At 33.1% G+C, this 23,530-nt stretch overlaps 1 protein-coding gene across 1 annotated transcript; it reads right to left on the reverse strand.

The window, feature by feature from the left end:
- Positions 1–3,203: 3,203 nt before the first annotated feature.
- LOC130624239 (uncharacterized) lies at positions 3,204–22,306 on the reverse strand. Its single transcript, XM_057439811.1, has 7 exons — positions 22,208–22,306; positions 16,152–16,223; positions 14,523–14,623; positions 14,255–14,357; positions 10,070–10,191; positions 9,402–9,465; positions 3,204–8,911 (listed from the first exon to the last, which is right to left on the reverse strand). The coding sequence occupies exons 1-7, from the start codon at positions 22,229–22,231 to the stop codon at positions 8,774–8,776; spliced, it is 624 nt and encodes a 207-aa protein (XP_057295794.1). The 5' UTR covers positions 22,232–22,306; the 3' UTR covers positions 3,204–8,773.
- Positions 22,307–23,530: the final 1,224 nt, after the last annotated feature.

Below are 23,530 nucleotides of genomic sequence, written 5' to 3' on the forward strand. Positions count from 1 at the left end.
AGTCATAGGAAACACAAAAACCTAAATGTGAAAGAAGATGAGATAGAGGGGACAAAGGCTACAAAAAAAATTAGAGAGGACTGTTAATGCTTGGGAGATATAGACATAGTGTTTGGAAACGGAAATGGTAAAGTTCATTTTCATTTATACAGCAACATGTATGTGTATATTAAAGCAATCAAAGTAAATTAAAATCATTCTACACTTGATAACTAAAAAAAGGCAATCAATCAACCAAAACAAAAAACATTTTAAGGAATTCAGAGAAGTTGTTAAATTGTGAAGAATAGGCAGTTTTGTGCATATATTTCATAATTTTAAAATAAACGTTCTCCGCCTTGCAATTTTTAAATTTGTTTTTTGCCTATATTTTTCAACCAAGATTCAACACAAGCATTGAAAGTAGCTTTCTGATATCTCTCGTTCTAGTGAAAGTGCAGGTGAATCCTGGCATGATAAGAACCGTATATTCGAACGCAAATAACAAAAGCAAATTCATTGGTGGATGGATACAGCGAAAGAAGTTCTACAGCTATCATTATTATTCCGAATATATATACAGCATAGCTACTTCACTGTTGGAATTGGAAACACTATTATCAATTTGGATGCATGTAGCTGTGCTTAAAGCACTCGCAAAACATGTCTAAACCATGGAACTTGTGATTATGATGCGAACTCCATAACCACTAGGCCATGCCACAAACTCCTAAAAATAAAGTAAAAGATGGATATTCATTCAGAAAGTCATCCTGTCATTTGCAATGTAACAAGAATTAATAAAAGATGATGCATCAAAGGTTATAAAGTTTTTTAGGAAGTTAAAATATTTAAAGGTGACTATCTAAGTTATTTTTGTTAGTACTACAACTCATGAATCGTTAAAAGGCTTAAAAATCATATGAGAAAAAAAGCGTTATTTGAATTGGATGACGTCAGCAACCCATCCACAAAAAAAAATTGAGAACCTTGTTTTCACGTTGCCTCTACTGTGCAGACCTTAAAGCGCTCATCAAGAAAACGTATATGATCATGTGAACGGTTAATGAGATATAAGGGATTAAAAATTTTGCTGACGTCAACAATGACCAGTCAAAACCCCCTTAAAATTTTTTAAAAATTTGTATACGTCTTGCCTACATCATATAGATCCTGAAACCCTGATCAAGAAAATGTAACATGTACTTTGCAGAGATATTAGGGTTTGAAGGTTTTATGATGACGTCATTAACTCACCCATTCCGAAATGGATTCGGGGACTCAGGTTTGGGAAAATTACCCAAATTGGCCCTAGCTGGTTCCTAGTTACCCAGGCGGTGAAAAATCATTGACATGACCACCTAGTTTCCAAGTTATTTAGCCTCAAAATTTTAAGTGCACTGTAATGGGTTCATTAAATTAATAAGGATATTGACTTTAAAGTAGTGTTATTGACGTCATGCAGTAACGTCATAAAATTTAACATTTGAGAATTTCGGCAGCATCAAAGGAATATGACGATATCCACTATGACCGTCACAAACACTCTGTATTATTATATAAGATTATTTACCTAGGATAGCCTCTTCGGTTCCTATTGGTACTGCTATATCAACAAGGGTCCTGCGAAGGGGGTCCTAGCACATTTAAAGCTCCCATTTGAGCTACAAAACTCGCTTAACTACTTGAAAGGAAGAAAGTTTCGCTGGAAGAAAGTGACGCGGTTCCGCTGTTTTTATAGGGCCTTTCCGCAAAAGTTTCTTCCGCGAAATCTTCTAAAACGTGTTGCTCGCAAAAGTTTTTTCCCGCAAATTTTTTTAAGACGTGTTGTCCGCGAAAGTTTTTTCCTGCAAATTTTTTGTAAATTTATTTCCCAGTGAAGGCTTTTTATGTTAATTGTATTTAACTACTCAGTAAAAGCAAAAAAACAAGTATCATTGTCTTTTTTTTTAATTAGCTGAGTTTATAAAAATGGCGTTGAGAAAAGAAGCTTAGAAACTATAACAAAGGTGATAAAGAAGCAGAACTATAATTTTTGTAATTTTTGTCAACGAGAAGATTGCGAAAACATTATAATCATAGACTAAGAATATTATATAGTTTTTGTGATAAAATAATTACAACTTTCATATCCTTTATTTTACATTGTTTTTTTAATACTTCATTATCATCGGTCCGCAAAAGTTTTTTTCCCATAAAGAAATTCCAAATTGCTTGTCCGTGAAAGTTTTTTCCCGCAAAATGCAAAATTTTCGCGATTCTTCCGAGCAGCGAAACTTTCTTCCAAAGAAGGTTTCTTCCTTTAAAGTAGACCGCCTAAGATATCAATGCTATTCTCATGCTGAGCGCTAAGCAGAAAGGATAGATTCACACTTTTATAGCCTCTGGCATGACTCTGCCGGGTTTAAACCCAGGACCTCCCGCACTGAAAGCGAATGCTCTACAACAAGGCTATCAGTTGTTATCTTTCCTTCAGATCATGAAAAAGATAAACTTTGTGTTCACCTAGCAAACTGGGTTAACAGTTCCAAATAAAACTTGTTTTTATGAAAGTTTCTTCAAGTAGTATCATGATACATAGAGAAACTTACACTCCATATGTTCCATACGTGTCCTCACTCCATGAAGAAAAAAATCTAAAAGTATGACACAGTTTATAAAGTGTTACCCATAGGTGAACCTATCTCCTACTTGGCAAATTTTGATTTACGTATTCTAAAGAATGAACACAACAAAAGTTCTCTATTGTACATAACAAGTGAATGTTAATTCTAATTTGTCATAAAATACTTTTATTTGATTTTTTGTAGAAGTACTAATTGTTAAGCTAGTGAAAAAAAACCACTTAGAAAACAACCGTCATTTAAAATTTGACATCTTCAGCAATGACCCATCCATACACAAAAATTATTTTTAGAAATCTGTTTAGTAAATGTATAGGATCATGTGCTTTTGACAAACGGTTAAGATGACATAAGCGTTTAATAACTTTCCAGACGCCTGCTTAGCCTGTTACTATAGGCGATATTTACTCTTTTTAAAATATACATAAAGAATTAGCTTTGAGATTTTTTCTGTCTCACTTACCGAACAACATTTGGGTGACTAATTTCAGACAAAAGTTTTGCTTCCCTTTTTACTTCATCATTGTCTGAATGATCCAAGTTCAAATGCATGATTTTTATTGCACGTTCAAAACCATAATCCTTTTGTCTTGCCTAAATAAAACATAATTTCAGGTTTTAGCCTTGACAGTTCAACTAAATTGGGACACAAACACTAAAAGTACATTTCTAAGGTAAAAAACGTTCCTGATAGATCAATACACAACGTAAAACGAATCCCAATTCAGTAGTAGTGGTTGAAATGCAAATAACACTGTGTAGGAAAACTGTTACATTTTTCTTGCAGCTAAAATTGTGTATAATATACATTAAGCATAAGATTTGTTTATCGTAGAACTTCTTGTGTGATGTATATAATGTTTATACCAATATATTTTGTTCCGTTTAGTTTTATCGTTTCATTTCGTTTTATTTCTCATTGCAGAGCAGAGTGAAGCCTCTTTTCTTATTATAATATTCAAATATAAGTAGGGTGGATAAATTTTTTAACATTGGTATTCCTTTTGGACTGCCTAGTAGTTTAATCTGATCATTTGCCCGTAAATTTTGATTAAACAAGCCAAACGATGATGAAGTGCGTTTTTTTTTAAAAAAAAATAACTTATTGAGGACTTCCAGTTAAGACCAAGTCATCCTACAGTTTTAGCCACGTAATTCATAGGTTATTTTTTATTAACATCATGTGGCCTTATCTCAGATACATAGTGCTTCATACAGAACGTGAGTGTTAATCAAGCTATATCGATCCGGTCGCAACTGATGAAAAGGCATTTTAAAAAAAAAAAGAAATGGTTAGTATAGCTAGAATATCCTGTTTTTTACATGTAATGAACCCCTTCTCATTCTCACTTACACCTAAAGCTACCTAACTTGCGAAAAACTACGGACTTACAGCTGAAATAATAATAGAACTTAGATATCATAAAGGTAGCTACTAAAAGACTTACCAAGTACAGAAAAGAGCAAACAGTGCCACATAGCTAGCATAAAATTAACTACTTAGCTACAATAAAACTACTAATTTAGCTAGCATAAAATTAGCTACTTTAGGTAGCATACACTCAGCTACTAGCAAGCATAGAAAGATTCTTTTGATTAGATTTTTATTTATTTATTTATTTATTTAAAAATATTTATACAGGATGAGGACTTCAGTAATTTGCAAATATATACATAAATACAAAAAAACTGCTATCAATGTCCGTCCTGTCTGAAAATAAAAATGGAAAAAAGCAGTAAAAAACAGTAAAAACGATAAAAACAAACAAAATATTGATCAACTAGAAATGCAACAGTATGCAGACAAGGTGTGAAGTGACTTCATGTGAGAGCTAATTAAGACATAGGTATAGTTCAAAATATTAATCCCACTTAGCTAAACTTGAAGCAGACTGAACGGCACAGTGACTAAGATAGCCGCTGAGAGTGCACATCGCCCAATAAGCTGGTATCGTCTATTAAGAGAAGTACCCTCTGAGCGCCTTCATAAAAAGAGACATATTATCGATTTTTCGAATTTCAAGTGGCAGTGAATTATACAGTTTACCACCTGCAAAATAGAAACTCTGCCGAGCGATTTCTAGTTTGACCCGAGGTTACCTGACAATGCAGCCGTTATTTCGTGTGTTATTGTCATGTTGTTGGCTGACAAAATAATTGTCAAAATGTTCAGATGTTAGTTCATTTAGTAGACACTTTTTAACGAGTACACAAATATTACGGTTGACAAGATCTAGCACGGTTCTCAAGAGATTTTAATTTGTTGAGCTGTGTAATTGTGAAAGGTATTCTAAATGCACTACTATAACTGATTAAAAGTACAATCATCATCGAGAAAATATTGTGTGCGGCTTCAGCGGTAAGGTACGGTCGTAATCTTTGCAGTAGGCTTTTATATGATCGATCGAAATTGTCATTAAGCATTAACTTGCTGTCGATTACTGTTCCCAGATACTTATACTGATAAACGAAATTTATCGGATTTTCTTGATCTACAAATTGTAGAGCCTTGCCATGTGTTTTCAAGCGTTTAGACATTCCGAAAAACATGACTTCTGTTTTCCCTTTTTTTAGATTTATAATTAACTCATTTTCACGGAAATACTGATAGTCTCTCAAGATCTTGATTGAGAAGTTGTTCAATTCTAGTAACATCTTTATGAGCAACGTATATGACGGTGTCATCTGCGTACATTATAACTTTAGAATTTGAGATATGGTCTACAAAATCATCATAAAAAATTATAAAAAGCAGTGGTCCCAAAATGGAACCTTGTGGAACACCGCAGTAAATTGGCTCGCAGCTAGATCGAATATTGTTAATGTCTACTAACTGTCTTCGATTAAATAAGTAGTCGCTAAACCATGCTAGCTCCTTGCCTTTAATTCCGTACGTACGTAGCTTGTTTAATAATAATGAGTGTCCGATCGTATCAAAGGATTTCGATAAACCTATATAAACTGCTCCAACTAACTTACCGCCATCAATTTCGCGACGAATAATGTAGAAATAGAAGCAAGTTTCGTGGAGCGTTTACTTCAAAAATCATATTTACAGTCATTCAGTAATTTCTCTTTTTCGAGATAGTTCATGAGTTCGTTAGATAGCACCGGTAAAATTGAAATCGGGCGATAGTTTTCGGGAAGAGAAGAATCTGCAGATTTAAATATAGATGCAACCTTCGCAACTTTCCAGGCCGATGGTACAGTTGATCGAAAGGTTTATTATGTGACTCAGAGGTTTTGAAATTAAAATAGCAGTCTTTTAACATTCCGGGTGGTAACTTGTCAATACCGGTTGCTTTATTTCGTTTGAGTGATCAGAGTTCTTTCTCTACAAAAATCTTAGAAATATAACCTGTCATGAAGATTTTATTTGTGCGTAAAGGAAAAGGTGGTACGTATCTCCATGTAAAATTCATAAATTGAATTGACTTGGATTTAAGGGAGTGAACAGCTGTACTAAAAAGTTGCTGAAGTTGCTTACTTTACTTCTGCTTTCACTATCTTTTGACATTTGACACACTTTTTTCGGTTTGCTTGGGAATACTGATTTTATTGCATTCCAAAACTTTCTTGGATTTGACAGATTTTCGTTAATAAGATCATGCTGGTGGTTAGCCTTTGCTTTTAGCATATTATTGTTGCAATTATTTTTAATTTTTTTATATTTCTCTGCATCTTCTGTTCTACTTGATTTGCGAGCCTTGCGATGAAGTTTGTCACGGTTGTTCATTTGAGATTTTATTTTTGAAGTTAGCCATTTACAAGGTCAAGATTGAACTCTTTTTTTGACTAACCGGCATGTTTATCAAAGCATCTCTTAGCTTTGAGTTAAAATACGTAACTGCAGAATTTACATCACTGGCGTCGTATACAGGGCGCCAGTCAATTTCAGAGACACCATTAAAAAGATTTTCAAGAACGTAGTTAGTGTAATTACGGCACTTCAGAGTTTGATAGGATGCTTGATGTTGTGTATCCTATGTATTCCACCAACCAAATTTATCGGATTTTCTTGATCTACAACTTGTAGAGCCTTGCCATGTATTTTCAAGCGTTTAGCCATTCCGGATTTTCATTTCATCGTGATCTCTCAGCGAAGTAGGGAATACGTCAGTGCAGTGAACATTGTCGGGACAATTAGTGAAAAATAATTTAATTGTTGTTGATGACGTAGCAGACGTTCTCGTGGGTTTATTGATAAGTTGTTTAAAACCATGGACATTAATTGTAAATTTAAAATCTTTATTGACGTTTGTAACATTATAGTCCACATTGAAATCTCCCATGAGTATAGTTTCCTTATTTTCTTGATTGATACAATTTAAATGATCGTCAAATGTTTTGTTATATTTAGATGGTAAGTACTTTGAACCCTCTGGAGGGCGATAGAAACACCCTACTAAAATTGATTTCGATTTTTAATAAAAATTTCAAGCCACAGAGACTCTAAAGTTGAATTTTCTAAATCCAGCCTTCGCTTAAAATTAATATTGTTTTTGACATAACGCCTCCTCCTTTTCCAGATGTTCTGTTTCTTTTAACCAAAGTGTAACCAGACAGTTCATAAAGAGCATCACTAAAGCATCACTAGAGCATCACTAAAATCCTTGTTCAAAATATGTGTTTTAGACAAGGTTATAATGTCAATTTTTATATCATGCTTGTGTACTAACGCTTCCAAATGGGCAAAGTTTGAAAGTAACCCACAAATATTTTGATGAACACATTTCAGACCTTAATCACCACAAAATTCACCAAGGCTTTCCAGTCCAGGACATGCTTCTATGTCACCACACAAGAGTAGTAAAACTATAAACAAACTTTTGCGTCTTGTACAACTTACTGTTGGTCGAGGTTTTTGTGTATAAACATGGATTGAACTGAAAGTAAACGTTTCTCCAATCTCGTCGTAGTAGTCGTGAACATAAAGTGTTAAACTTATTCCATCTGGTTTCACAAATCTTGGTTTGAATACACAAAAACAACAATAAATATCAACAATCAAACCAGCTAGAAAAAACGCGTGCGATCTCTTCGCCGCCATTATTCCATTTCAGCTAGCTAGCTACATACTACACAGTGAGTGAGATTATTCTACTTTGATTAGGAACGTCCAATCACATAGCTTGTTCTAGCTACAACCTCCACAAAATATGTTTACTCTGGCAATTTTAGACCAAAAACCATGATCAATGTTTATATAGAGATTAGCATATAATATTTACACTGCTTCGCCTCAAAGGTTACTCTCCAGTATTAAATGACACTAGGGGGAGTGTAGCGACAATTTTTTTTGTGAACTACTGTATCTATATTGTAGGCACGTCACAAATAACCTGGGTATTACACATTGCCATGTTGTAGGTCAGGAAATCGACTTTGCTAACCCCGTCGATAGGAAATAATTATTGTTTTTATAACTTAACCTGAACCCTATATACACCTATGGATATTATTCTAGTTTGGTTTAACATTTTGCAGCGTTTTAGGATATCTCCGGTTCTAAATAAAATGCGTCACCAAAAATGTGTCAGCTAAACAGAGGTTTAGTTTTTTTAAAAAAATATGTTACATCCCAAACACAATGTTTTTCAAATGAAACACAGCAATTACGTTTTAGGTGGCTGTGTTTTCATTATACCCGAATAAAATAAGGCAACTTCCTTATAAGCATTATACACTGCCTTTTTAAAATCACAAAGAAAATACAATTATCACTACGCATCATATGGCTGGTATCCGTTATTTTAAAAAGACGGTAATGTTTAAGCTTCATATAGTTGTGTTTTTATAATTTTAGAGGGCCATGCAGCAATGCTCAAGTCTCTTTAATAACAGCTGTATTCTGTCTGTCTGTTTGTGAGCAATATGGCTACCAAATTCTCTTTAATCTTTCCGCAACTTTTACAAACCAGGGGGGTTGTTTATTTAAAAACCTCATTATTATTATTATTTAATACAGCCATATGTTCCAGATTAACCTTAAATCAAAAAACACTTTAAAAGATACACATTGTTGTGTGATAAATCAAAAAGAACTTATCCATAAAATGAATAAACTTCAAGAAATAGACAAAAATTTTAAAAGTCTACCTTTAATTTTTTTGTAAGAAAGAAAAAGAGTAAAAATAAAAGACCTGAAAAGCCACAATAAATCCTAAATCTCAAGAAATTACCAAAAAAACTTTTCCTTGTCCACCATCACCAACTTCCTTGCATAATGTAAAACTTTTTAGCAATTTAGATGTTTCCTTGAAGTTCTTCCAAGTCTCTTCATCAGTAATTTTCATTACACGTTTGATCTATAGGTGGAATAAAATATATTTATTTGTTAGAAACAATACACATTTTTTTAGTTACGGCAATGTAACTTGTTAGTGAAAAAATATACCTGTCGTCAATTTTGTTGGTAAAAAATATTTGTCACAGCAAGTTATTTAAATTTATAACTGATAAATTATTTCAGCTGAATATACTTAGAGGGTCAACTTCCTTACTTTAATATTACTCGTAATTCATTTACTATATTTTAATTTACTATGTTTTTCGTCTTCTATTTTGTCCACCATTTTGATGATAATTAGGTCTTTTGAATGAAATTTTAAAAGCAAAAAAATCACAAACTGCCTTGTTTGTTGGGTAAAAATAATCAGCAACCAACAATGTTCTGTCATTAATTTTGTTCGCAAAAAAACTTCATTGGTCAAAATTTTCGCCACCTGCTAATTTTTTACCAATAAGGTAATATATGAATAGTATTGTCAAAAAACACATAAAAGTTCAATAAAATACCAAGTATTCACCAAGTTCTTCTTCGATATCAACAGATTCATTTTTGTTTCCTTCACTATGGGATCTGCAAAAAAATATAAACTTGGATTACAAATTATTTGTTATAAAACATAAAACAATACTAGCACACACAAACTGATACTTTCATACATCATACCTTTTAAGAATTGATGACATGCATCTCTTAAATTACTATGCAAAAACTTTTCTTTCTGATTAATGACTGGAAGGCAAAAATGAAGGTAATGACTTAATACTTTTAGTGCCTTACCAAGCACTAAAAGCATTGTAAGTTTTAAACAGATGCATATTCACTTTTGTTTTATATTATTATTGAGGAGATCTTATGCAAAATTTATTGACAACACTATTTCAGCCTCCCATTTTTGTTTCGCAAAGACCTTATTATTTCTTAATCCAAGAATTTCTCTTAAAAAAGGGTGATAATGTGTGAGAATTGGTTTTTTTTCCTGTTTACCAACATTTACTCAAAAACATTAATTAGCATAAATAGGTAATAACTAATAAATCTGATAAAAAAACTAGAAATTGCTGTCATCAGAGGTAATTTTAACATTAGCGGGTTGTCTTCCAAGATGGAGAAATAGTGGTCAGGTAGCAAAAACGCTGCTTTATAAGTTACAATAGTACTTCTTCAGACATCTTGCCTGCTGTTTCTCCATGTCCTTTGATGTTGTTCAGTAACAGTGGTAAGATTTGAATGTGTATTTGGAATATCCCATTTTTGCAATAAGGAAAATATATGCTCAACCAGCACTTGTAACATTTCCTATAATATAATACAAAATAGAAGAGCACCAAAGTTAGATAATGTCAATCAAAAAATATTGACCCACCTACTGGGGTAAGGTACTGATAGTATGCTGTATGATCCTTAGTAAAAGGTGCGTAATTACTATCTGCAAGGATAGTATTGGTTTGCAACTCATTATTAACTATCAATGTCCCAAATTGCAGTTGCAACGTCATCAACAAGATTTTGTTCACAAATTTTTTATTTTAGAAAAACGTTTCCTAGGGAGATTCAAATCAGTACTGCAGCAGAACATTGCATCTAAGTGCAATGTGCTAACTACACAGGCTATTTGTAAACATTCTATATTTAGCTTAAGTTGCTCTTGATCTTTTTCTGACATGCTCTTTTAGGCTGGTGTGTCAACCAATACTAAACATTATTTTTTATCACTTATGAGGCATTTGCATTTATTTGCATTTTTTGAGCAAAATAGTTTGATCTTATGAGCATAACATTTTTTTCACAACACAACACAATAAACTTTAAAGACGAAAGACATAAAAAGATTACAAAATAAGCTTTTTGGTAAGAAGAATTACACTTTGATAAGAATCTGGTTTGTTTGCTGGTATTTCAGGTTAAAAAATTAGGTCTATTGTTTAGAAAAATAGAGAAATAAGAATAATGACCAGTCCATGTAAATTTTGATATTCTTACAAAAAAAAAAGATTTTTAAAATCGTTTTGTCAAGAAATTATTTTTTTAAATATATCTCTGGTTGGCCATTTAGTTGCCTTAAATTTAGGCAAACTTAGTGCCTACATCTAGGCGTCTTAAGTTTTTAGCAAAGCATACACTACTTTGGTTTTTCCAAGTGTAAATTAAACCACATAATTGAGTGTCAGCATTGTTAATGCATTGTAGTTCCACCTTTAAAATAGCAAGAGCTTCTGCATCTTGTTACCCTTTAAATGATAATGCTTCAACTTCTTGATTTCATTTTATTTTTGTTAAAGTTGTAGGTAAATAGATGGCCTTGCCTTTTATTAGCACTGATACAGAATTTGCTAAATTACTCTTATGGAAATCAAGAAGGAATCGTAGGTAAATTCCATAGCCTCATGACCCATTAATTACAAAAAATCAATGTTAACTACATGCTCTTTCAGCGTTTCAGTGTTATTGCATAACTTTACCAAACGTTTACCAAGGGAGAGGGCAAGTGATAGTTAAAGAGCTATGAAAATAAATGTTTTTGGATCGTAAAAAGGGGAATTCCGAAATCTTACGTATTCTTAAATATACATAAAATACATTTTCCATAAGGAAGTAAATAACTGCTTAAACAAAGGAACACCATGAAAAAGTAAAGCAATAGTGAGGCAAAGTTGTTTTTGAAAACAACACCAGAAAGTAGTTGGTTGTTAAAAGGAAGCCTGATCAAAAAATTATTTTGAGTATTGTGTCAATCGTGCAATGATTACAATGGCAGTGCGATGGTGGTTCCTCGGCAGAAAGAAACTTGAGAAAGTTTTCAATTTCAATAAAATTTTAAGATGTTTTTTTCATTTGTATCTTCCAGTTTTTACAATAAAATAGGGATCAACATTAACATGATTTTGTCAAGCCTTTTGTAGTAAGACCCTGAATTTTGGGAATGATGAACCCCGTGTAGTCACCATGAACTTGTGGCAGCCATGTGTTTTGCAGATATCTATTCCCAGTGCAGTAGATGCAAAGTGTGCTGCAAAATTAACCTTAGCCTGCCAGAACTCCAACGCTTGCCCAGCATCCCATGCAACTAGTATGGGATCGTTAAGGGTGGGCGTGAGGACTATTATAGGATACCTGGTAAACTCTGGAAATCCCACACGTATATGGGCGTTGCCCGTTGATATGTACAGATCTTGATGTTCAAGCTTTGATACCGAGAGGCCACTCTCCCTGATTCGACTACTTAGTCCTTGGATAATACAAATGAATGTTCATTTTTTCTCATATAAAAAAAATGAAGCAACTCCACATCACAGATATCATCAAACAGATCTTTAACAGCTACCTAGGGCAGTTAAAGAGGAATACCTTAAAGTCAATAAGTACTCCACCTACATGGTTGAACATGTTCCTACCTTTCATTACTAGATAGGTGGGGATTGAACCAAACAAGAATGTTACCCAGATCCGGTTGATCAATAGGTTGTCCAGGATCAAGGATCTAGCAGCACATATTAACGAAAAAACCATGGTTTTTGTGCTTAAGAACGGCCTCGGCAAGCTATGTGTACCAGATGAAATGACTGCATCAATCGACCGTAGATAAGAGACTTGATCGGTCTTCAGGAACCTAGTGGTGGTAAGGATTTCACAAAGGGAGATTTTCATGGATGGTACAAAACTGAAACAATCGACTACGACTTGTCTGCCCACAGCTGGGTGAAGACGAATGCTTCCTTAATGGTAAAAAACATGTTCTTGATCTATGAAAAAAGTCCAACTATGCACAATACGTCTCCTACTGACATTCTAAGATTCTATCTTCTATCGTCTGCACGCAAGGCTTGCAGTACGGACCCATGGTCTGCATTATTGCTTTATTATACTTGACTTTTCGGATAGCATTTTCCAGTTTCATCCCTCACATCTTCAATCTTCCTTTGATACCTAAAATCGCCGCTCCAGTCTTCAGGATGTTCATGTTTGTTTTTGTAGCTTTTTATACCTACACAACTAGCATGAAGAGACCTAGATCACTGCATACACAACTGCCTCCATTTTAGATCTAATAGTAGCACCAGCACAAAATTTTACCCTCAACCACAAGTCCTCGCCAACCCACACATCTATCATACAGTTTTCATAATATTGCACGGTCCTGGGTTACTCTCGACATCAACAGCTTGGGCGAGTAAGAGGAATTTGATTGTCGCTACACTTAAATTAAACGATTCAACTGTAAAAATCATAGCAAGGTCTAACAAGCAAACAACATAAAAATAAGCATAAAACCTGGTATTATGTACTAGTACTGTAATATCAGTGTCAGCATTTTATTAACTAGTCGATAAAGCCCGTGGAAAGATCCACTGAGGCAAAATAAAAATGAAAAAGAAGCGTTATTTTAATAACGCTTCTTTTTGAGCAACCCATCCACAACAAAAAATCAGATCCTTGTTTTCACGTTGCCTCTATTTTGTAGAGCTTAAACTGCTAATCAAAAAATGTATATGATCATGTGCTTTTAATGAGCAGGTAATGATTTAAAGATTTTGCTGACGTCAGCAATGGCCTGTCAAAACTGTAAAAAATTTTGCTGTGCGAGTATTGTGTCAATCGTGCAATGATTACAATGGCAGTGCAATGGTGGTTCCTAGGCAGAGAGAAATTTAAGAAAGTTTTCAATTTCAATAAAATTTTTATGATAATGTTTCTTCATTTGTATCTTTCAGTTTTTACAAAAAAATAGGGATCAACATTAAGGTGATTTTCCTTTAAATTTCTGATTCAGGAGAGAAAAAATGCTCAACACTTAGAGGATAGAAAAAATGGAACTGATGCTGTATATATTGTCATTTTGTATTAGGCTGTAATTTAACCATAATAAATAAGGTTTTGATATAAGCTGCATGAATATTCTATTTTGCTAAAGTTTGGCTAAAAACAGTTATGATAATCCATGTTTATTGATATTAAGATTATAAAGTGGTTTTTACCACATAATAGATAAAGGCAAAGATAATACAGAAGAAGGTATATATATAGGTCTATTGAGGATCCCAATTCAAGATCAAATCTTAGTAAAGTTTACAACAATGAAGGCTACGTAGTTGATTTTAAATAAGAGTAACCTTTGTAACAATTTTAAAAAAGTACAGCAATAACCACTAGCAGTCTGGAAGAATTAAGGATAAAACTTGTTCTTGATCTGAACTCTTAACAGGTGGCATACAGCAATTGACTGGAACTTATAATTGATAATTATATGTACCTGAAGTTTTAGAGTGCAACATATTGACAACCAAAAATCAACTTTGTTTAACTAAGCTCTAGGTTGTAGACAATTTTTTACTTTAAAATCTCTTAAAGGATTGAACTTTACCTGGCCATATAATGATTTGGCTTTTTCATGCAGCTCATGTTCCAACTCTCGCAAACGATCTGTAGGCAATCCTATCTTATGTGAAATGTTAAATGCTAAAGGACTAAAAATAAGAAAAAGGAAATGAGATATTTAACAGAAAATTTTTAAAAAAAATTATCTCTTATATTTTTCTCAAATTCACAGAATTCTGGCATGACTTATTTTTGCAATTTTCAGTAAATTCGTAACATCCTGCAACAGATATACATGTATTTAAAGAACATACTTCTCTGGATAATTACTGGCATAATGAAAATGAATTTCAATACACACATCTTTAGAATTTTCTGATGGTGTTAAAACAATCTTTAGTGTATTTTCAGCTCCCTAAAAAAATTTAAGCAATAATAAAAGGCACAATAGATATAGACATTATTGGGCTATATATCTTGTTTGTTGTTATGGCAAATCATTAGTTAACTGCTGTTTCTCAAAAAATAAAATCAGACGTTTTTCTTCTTTTGATATCCTTATCAACAATTCAAAATTCATTTTAACCTTTATGCTTATATCAACAAACTTTGCGCATGTAAAACATTTAAAATAGATTTTTTTATCCAAAAGTTTATGTTTCACCGTTTTTAACATATTTTCTGGTTCCTAAAAAAAAGATGACGTCGTATCACATTGAATGATATTTATCCCAATTGTTCTTCAATGTAGTAACAAGCATTTGTTTCAAATTTTGTTGCAATAAGATGTCTTCTTTCTTTTAGCAATGCCTCTGATAGCAAGCCCGACTGGAGTTAGACCTGAATAAATTTTATAACAAATTTAAAAATATTAGTCAAAAACACAATTGTATCCTTTTCAAGCTTTTTTGTGCGTACAGCAAACAAACACTTTTGTGTAACTGTTACAATGACAGTACCACTTGAAAAACCTGATAATCTGCTATACATCCTGTAATCAATAGTCCTTACACTAATCACTTTGCTTGTTTTTGCATTGCACTAAACATGACTACCAATGCCTTTTTAGTTGTTCCTGCTTCATTTTTGAAAAAAGAAATCGAAACTTTTTTCTCATTATTTAATTGATTCTTTTTTTTGAATATAGTGGATAAAAAAATTTGGTCCTTGGTATTGGCAAGTCAAAAGAAAAACTTCTTTTAATAAATAGGCCTGAAATAAAATTAGGGTAACAAATGTGTCTCAAAATTCAATTATAAGACCATTTAGTGAATTTTACTATTGCAAAAGTAACAATAATTAGGCAAAAAACAATTATCACAGTTATTACAGCTAGAAGATGCTTAGATCTACAAGAGATAATTTTTACAATAAATTGTTTTCAATTTGTATCACCATGTATATCACACCACAACAGAACCTTCATTTTTAAACTAGAATTAACGATTTTGTAGCAACATGTGTTAGTGTTAGCTTTTTACTACTTCTAAGACAAGAGCAACAGACTTAAGACTCAACCAACTGTCACTTCAACTATATAGCAAAAATAACTGACATAAACTAAAATATCCTATTTACAATCTGTGCTTCTCAAATACCATCCAACGAAGCAATGACAAAGCTAAAAGAACAAAACATAATAACTAAATTGATGCGAATATTAACATTTTTTAGCATTCTAATGATTGCATAACAGCCTTCAAGTTTAATGATTGTCGTAAAAAGCATCATTACGTGTTATAAAAATTATAAAAGTTTTAAGTTTGGGTGTGGGACCTTTCCTCTCTGCAACAACATTAGGGTATCAGTATTGCTAACATTATCAGAACCAATCTGTTAAATGTGACAAATTTATTACAACCTATTGAACAACAAATGTTAACATTTGAAACCTCAGATTTATTTTAAAACAAAAATGGTAAAAACAACACTTTGTCCCTTACGTCAATCGGCTCTATCTTCAGAACAGAAGGTTTGAATGTCTTTGTCAATCTCTTTTTTTCTTTTTTGACAGTCTAAACATGTATATAAAATAAATAAATAAAAAAATAAGCCAATTTTAAGGTATTGTCTCAAATATATATACTTGAAATGTCCAAACGTTTTTCCTATGTCTTTGAAAAATACCTTATCGAATATGTGATCTGAAGTGTCGACACATGCAATACAAAAATAACTGGGACATGATATGCTTACGTTTTTCTTCTGTGAGTTAAGACCTTTGTAAAACTAATTTTTAAAAAATAACTTCAAAGTGCAACTAGGACCATAAAATGATATTGTGATTAGGTTGTTTAAAAGGAATATATAACAGTCTTTTAAGAAAAAACTGTGGCAAAGGTGCCTATATCGCAGTTAATACAAGGATCTTGTAAGATAACGTGCCATTGCTCTGGTGCCATATGCAGTGTTTAAATAAATAATTGACCACTATATGTGATTCCTTGGGAACGGTTTCAATCACGAAATTTAAAATTCTTTACACTGACGTTTGAAATTATTCTAATGCTTCTTTTTATTTTTGTGCAGGGACACTATTAACATGAATCACACAATAAGCGTTTTTTCTTTTCTTAGCCATAATAATTCTTAAGTGTTATGCTTGTTCAAGGTTTAAGGCAGATGAAATAGGGAAATTTAGCGTTGTTTTTATAAAAAAAAGTTATTTTTAGATTATTTACATATAATGATATATAATGAATACCCAAGAAAGACTCATTCGTATATTTGAAAGAACACCAATGTGACATTTTTTTCTTCTTCACAAGTTTAACACATGGTGTAGCAATATTTGATCTACCAGGAGTGTCTAGTTTTTTGTGCAGGTTAAAGTTGTTAATGTCCTGCGTGGTTGACCTTGATGAATACTGAAGTCTTTTTATGGCATGTGAGACCTGGTTTAGGAATGGACTCTATACAAAAAAAGTTATATGGCTGCGTTGGGTTGACAAAATAAACGAACAAATAAATTAAGGAAGTTTATTGTTCTTCCGTACCTAAAATAAAAAAAAATAAAAAAACGCAAGATTTTATTATACATATGATATTAATAAAAATACAAGGTTCCATCCATATGTAAGAAAATTAAAAAGCCCTAGGGACGAGGTTCATACTTTTTTCTCTCTCGCAAGGCCTTTCATTTGTAGTCAAAATGGCAGCATTTTTGCTAGCTAGCTACACTAAAAGAAAAGACAAAAAATTGAAAGAGATGTATATAAATCAATGGGAAAATGTGAAGCGAGATATTTAGATTATCTATTCATAATTACGAAGTAAGGAATCGATCGCCGGGCAGTCTGACCACTTGTAACATGATCAATCATAGTCAATCTACCAAATTCCATGGTCAGTGACCGTTGACGGGTGGTTATTTTAAGCACTAATGTCAGAAGATGTCCTAGAGGACTTATGCTCCCTGGCTGTTAAGGAGGAAAACATGATTGTGAGAGTAGCATTTAACAATATGCAACAAGACCGAGATAATTTTGTGGTTTCCATATTAGAGACCAGGCCTGAATATGCAAATTTGCCAGCAAGTGTCATTTTTGTGATGCGAATTTCAACTATATGCACAGAACCCATAATCAGGTGTCATATGCAGAGGTTTTACAGATACTGATATGCAGCCAGGACAAAAGCTTAGAAGAATCCCTTCAATTTGTGGGAGCTAAAGATGCTAACAAACAATCTGACACACTTCTTATGGACAACCAACTTGCCAATTCTATTTGCAGCTTTTAAAAACAAGTTAGGAAGCAAAAACTAATCCATCAACATCCCAAAAATTAGAATGACCCACCAACCAGTTTTGTATTTTTACCAGCCCAGTCATGGCGAAAATCTTGTCGCTTAATTTTTGTAGCTCAACACTGTCAAACAAATGGCCTTTGTTTAACTTGTTGTAGCTACTTTTTGCTATTAAAGTAGAATGGCTAATCTTTGCCACTACTGGAAGGTTGCTGTCTAAATTAATGATGGCTCCTGGTTACAGTATATCGGCAGCTTGACGTTTAGACTACGATGTCGAACTTGGTGTATTAGAACCAGTACTGATTGGAGACCCAGTTACATGGTGCCATACGATAGTGGTTTGTGCCAAAAAGAACGGTAAGCCAAGAAGAACAGTACATTTTCAATCTCTCAATACACTTGCCACATGCAGTTCTTATTCCATCAAGTATTTTCAGTACCACCAAAATATTTCTGATGCATGGAATGGCTACCATATTGTGCCACTATAAAAAGAGGGAAGACATGTTATACCACTTTTATCATGGCCTGGTTGTTACTGCTACACGACAACACTGCAGGATTACTCTCAGGAGATGAATATTCCAGACACTTTATGCAATAACTTTCACATTCCCAGCCAAGGTCAAAGTTGTAAATGACATAGCCCCCTTACCAAAAGAAATTGCCAAATTTATCCTTGAAGTTGGTACCAGTTTTTTTCAGGAAGATTTTAACATACATGCAATAAAAAGCATTAAATATTGGGAGTTATGTACTTACGTAGATGTTGACCCATTTGTGCTAGCCTGTGGAAAATGTATAATAGCCTTTGATCACAAACATTTGCCCGGATTATTCAGTAACTCCTTCAATGTCCGGCCCACTATTTTCCAGAAGGAAGTACTTTTTCACAAATTTTAAACAGTGCTGACATGCATGCATGAATATTGTGAGATGCTGTATTAGTTATAAAATTATTTATTACCTGTATGTTTGTGAGGTTGTAACTAAGAAAATAAATAAATAAGAAAATATTACCTCCATCTATAAATGCCATATTCTGAGCATGTACCAAGTTTAAAGCTTACCTCCCGCCACAAAAAAGTTTACTTTATTCAACCCAAAATACATAACTACTAAGAACTAACAATTTAAACATGATTTTGTTAAATTCGCAACGATATGTAGGATATAGACAAAAGTTTACCTTGTATCCAGCTTTGGCCTCACTTGTCAGCCATCTTTGAAGTATTAAAATATCGGATTTTGCCCGGTTTTGACGTCATCTGATAATACAAGAATAATCGACCCTCTGTAAGAAGAGAGAGAGGAGGAGAAGAGCGAAGCAATGCCCTTGTTAGTCCTGCACATGAATGTCCCATCAAGATTCTTTGCCAAGCACAATTGGTTAAGGATATGCATCAAATGAATGATAATATTTCTACAGCTGGTCTGGAGATATTCCATTCATTGAAGATCTGTTATTTGCCAAAGAGTATCTTCTTTGAAAAAGATAAAATGTTTGCAGCAACAGCTTTGGCCATAATGGGTCACAATCTCAATGTGGATAGAAAACAGGTATATCTAAATGGCCTTAATCAGCCCTAACTTTTAATGAAAATATTTTAGCTGCTTTGTCCGTATTATAGGCCACGTATCGCAAGAAGAACGCTGAAGGTCATTATGTTCCGAAATATCGTTTGTAAGGTATTCAAAGGCCATGAAGCGCTTCACCTAATTGAAAGTAAAGGTCGACAAATCATATAATTTTATACGAAGAATTGCTGAAGCTTTCTATTTCAGAGCTGTAGATTCGGAAAGACGAAATAAAACGGATGGAGATTCCAGAAAGAGAGAGTTGTGTGTGGCACGGGAGGAAAGACCGTCTCGAGAATACATAATTAAAAACTCGACAAAGTATTCCCACTTGAAATGAGTTCAATTATTTTTTTCTACTTTCTACATATCATGCTCACTCACTTGGCACTTGCCATCCAACTCGAGAACATACACGTGTAGTCCTACTGTATATTTGATTTTACCTAGTGGTGGAGATAGACATAACTACTCATTTTCATCATTGATTAATTTCTAGCTCAAGAATTTTTCCAGCTCTTTAAGTTTCGCATAGGGTAAAGAAATACTATTATAATATCGACATAATAATATGACATAATAATAATATGACATAATATCGGGTTTTTACACATTACTAGATGATGTCATTCCGTCCCAGATTGCGAAAGTTATTATAATCGGAACTTAAGATGGCGACTGGCTACACACTTCTTTATATCAAATATTTTTAAACTTTTGATGGCAATATATGGTATATTAGGTAATATATATTTGAGTTAAATAAATATGTTTATCTTAAATACTGTATTAATATAAGTTGATTTGGGCAAACTGTTTTTGTGGCAGGAGTAAGCTTTAATGACATGAAAATCAATATTTTTGGAAAAAAAGATCCATTTTACCTTTATTTTCTTACGTGATATAATTTTTTAACCTAATGTCGGTATCAAATTCATTTTTATATGACATTGATTTATTTATATTCAATGAATATGTCTACCCAAAATTAAATGGAGCTAAATGAATATTTAGCTCATGTTAATTGTGATGATATGATTCATGAAGACATAATCTAGTAAGGGGCAACCAAAAGGAACTTTCTGAGCAATTTGCAATGCAAAATGTCTAACAAAATCAAAGGTGTCTATAACAACCTTTATATGAAAAGCTAAATCTGCCAAAACATCAATAGTTAACAACCTCAGTCCCAGAGCTTTTTTTCTCTTTTATTTTTTTTATCGTTGCACATGCTTAAATTTTTAGACGTTTTGTTTTAGGTGGTGTTATAGATATATAGAATAATGCAAATTGTGACTTTTAAAAATTCAAATTACTGTGTTCTATGTTTTTACTTGGCATCCCTCATATGGATTCAATGAGAGACTTAAGGCCATTGAAAATCTGGGAAATAGCGCAGGCTATGCATGTGTGACGTCATTTTTTATGCCCCATTTTTATTATTTTTAGTTAACATCAGGATAGTTAAAAACATTTGAAAATCACATCTATTGTCATCACAATCATTATTTAACAGTTGTTTTCAAAAAAAACATTGGAAAATGTTTTTCTTCTTTTAAAATCCTTATCAATGCTTCAAAGTCATTTTGACTTTTTACATATGCTTATAAATCAAAAAACTTTGCACATGTAAAACAATTGAAACAGATTTTCTTATCCTAAAGTTTGTGTTTCACTGTTTTAGTCTGTTTTCTGGTTGCTTAAAATATGATGACGCTGTCTTGCATTAAATGATATCATCCAAAGTTTTTTATCCTAATTTTCCTCCAATGTGCTAACAAACATTTGTTTCAAGTTTTGTTGCAATAAGGTGTCTCCTTCATCACTCGATTTTGTTTATGATGTATATATAGTAGAGTAAGCACCATTATTAAATTTCTGGTAAGTGAATGGAATGTTGGAATAAAATAAGAGGTTATAAATTAAAAAGTTACTTACAAATTTGGAAAAAAAGTCATTGTTGTTTTGTTGCATAGGAAGGTATTCTGCTTTGTGTCAAGTATTATTAATTCCAGAGCCTTCCAAAAATTATGAATTTTATTAATAGCCATTTTACCTGTAAATATATATGGTTATTCTTTTTTTACCCACTAATTTCAGAAATCTGAAAACTCCAAAAACTTATGTAAATGTTGTAAGTCATCAGATGCTCTTTTGTAAACGATGCAATCGAACTATATTTATATGTGATAAAGGTACACAACCAATAAAGTCATGACTCAGCTGAAGACAAAAATAAGCACAATCTTTGTCAAAAGTGTTGGAAACTTTTTAAAACTTCAATTATTCACACACTTTGATCCCCACATCCCCTGACACTTAGGTTTTTTGAAGACAGAAGTTTGGTGCTATGGCTCTAACATTGTGAGAAGGGTGATGGAGGAGATAAAAAGAATCGTAATTCTGTATTTATAGCATTTTTAATGCCACTGATGGACAGTTTTTGTATTTCTCTGAACTACTTTTGGCAACGATTGTAGCTAGTTAGCTAGCTAGCTACCTATAATAACGTTTTTTACAAGTTTATTTCCAGCTAATAGCCACGACTCTAATATTCTCTATATGCTTTATAAATTTGAGTTTAGGGTAGCTATATGTTCTTCAACGTAAAATATGGTAATAAAAGATACGATAAAATGTTTTCAAACGAATATATTCCAATGATACCCACCTGATTTGCTTTTTTTCCAACCATCCTTTTAGACCATATTCACTGACATGTTGCGTATGTCTGCCTGCTTTGGCCTACTTTCGTTTTCTTGCGTTGGTTGTTTTTTACGTCTCGATCCCAGGACTCTATCCTCGGGCAACCTCGGTCTCAGCACCCCTTTCCAATGTTAGAGTGGGCCCTCTCTACATTGGGAGGGGTTAAATATTTATCGGGGTTCTTCGGGTATTTTTTAGGGGAGAAATGCACTACACCCGTCATTGGCATAATGGTAAAAAAATCGGCAAAATGTGACCACATATTTGCAAAGTGACTAATAAGTTTTGTCGAACAACAATTTTACTGATTCTTTTTTAACGACTAACCGTGTTTGGCCGTTTTTTTTACTACGGCCATTTTCATTGTTTTCCTATTTTTCACTTCAGTATCTATGAAAACATAACGATAATAAAAAGAACATGGAAAAAGCCTTGTATGAGTCTAAAAAACGTTTCAAGTGGGCGTAGCAGAGGAAAGAGAAAAAAGAACGAAGCAGAAATTAAGCAAAAAAGCAGAGAAAATAGTTAAATGAAATATGTCAAAGCGACTAATTTCTTGCCGACTTTTATTTTTTGCCGACACTTTTTTATGCCGATTTTTATACCGATCAGGTAGGTTATCCAAAAGTAATACCTCTTGTCTGCAAAATTTTTTAATGTACATTTCATAAAGACTATCCATTTCTACGTACGTACTTTCTGATTTTTGCAAATTTCACCAAATTTTTACAACGAAAGGGCCGAAGAAAAATTTAGTTAAATTAGCTCCTAATATTAAATGTTAAAAACGCCGTGTTTGTCTTCTGAGTCTACTTTGCAATTTCACTTACAGAAAGATTTAAAGTGTTTTTTGATTCGTCAAATGCAACTGACCAGAAAATTTCCATTGTTTGAGTCATAATCGTTCATTAGAACGACATGCTTTCGCGATGAACGAACTCTCCACCTCAATACACCACGATTAAATAATTCACCACAGTAAAAACGAAATAGGTTTTCTTGGTAAACGAATATATGACTGTTGGTTCCACATGCAAGTTCTCTGTATGGTTTCTTTAATCTTCCTGGCCGTTGTTCTGGATTCTCTGTCAATGATTTTCTTCTCATCCCAATTAAACTGATGACTTCTGCTCCAGCTGTGGTCCGCAATTTCGTTTTTCTTCACATCTCCGTTTCTCACTGCGCGCATATGTTCTTGTACTCGTTGCTTAAACTTTCTTTTTGTTTGGCCTATGTACACTGCATCACAATCTTTACACGGGATTTCGTAAACAACACTGCATTGTTC

The sequence above is a fragment of the Hydractinia symbiolongicarpus genome, chromosome 13, assembly GCF_029227915.1.
Source record: "Hydractinia symbiolongicarpus strain clone_291-10 chromosome 13, HSymV2.1, whole genome shotgun sequence".
NCBI lineage: Eukaryota > Metazoa > Cnidaria > Hydrozoa > Anthoathecata > Hydractiniidae > Hydractinia > Hydractinia symbiolongicarpus.

Excerpts from the sequence above, each read along its gene's own strand:
- LOC130624239 (XM_057439811.1), bottom strand. The coding sequence starts at position 22,231 with ATGGTTGGAAAAAAAGCAAATCAG. Across the intron at positions 14,624-16,151 it reads TGAAGATAGAGCCGATTGAC|GGAGCTGAAAATACACTAAA; the intron begins GTAAGGGACAAA and ends AAATTTTTTTAG. Across the intron at positions 9,466-10,069 it reads AGGACATGGAGAAACAGCAG|ATCCCATAGTGAAGGAAACA; the intron begins GCAAGATGTCTG and ends ATTTTTTTGCAG.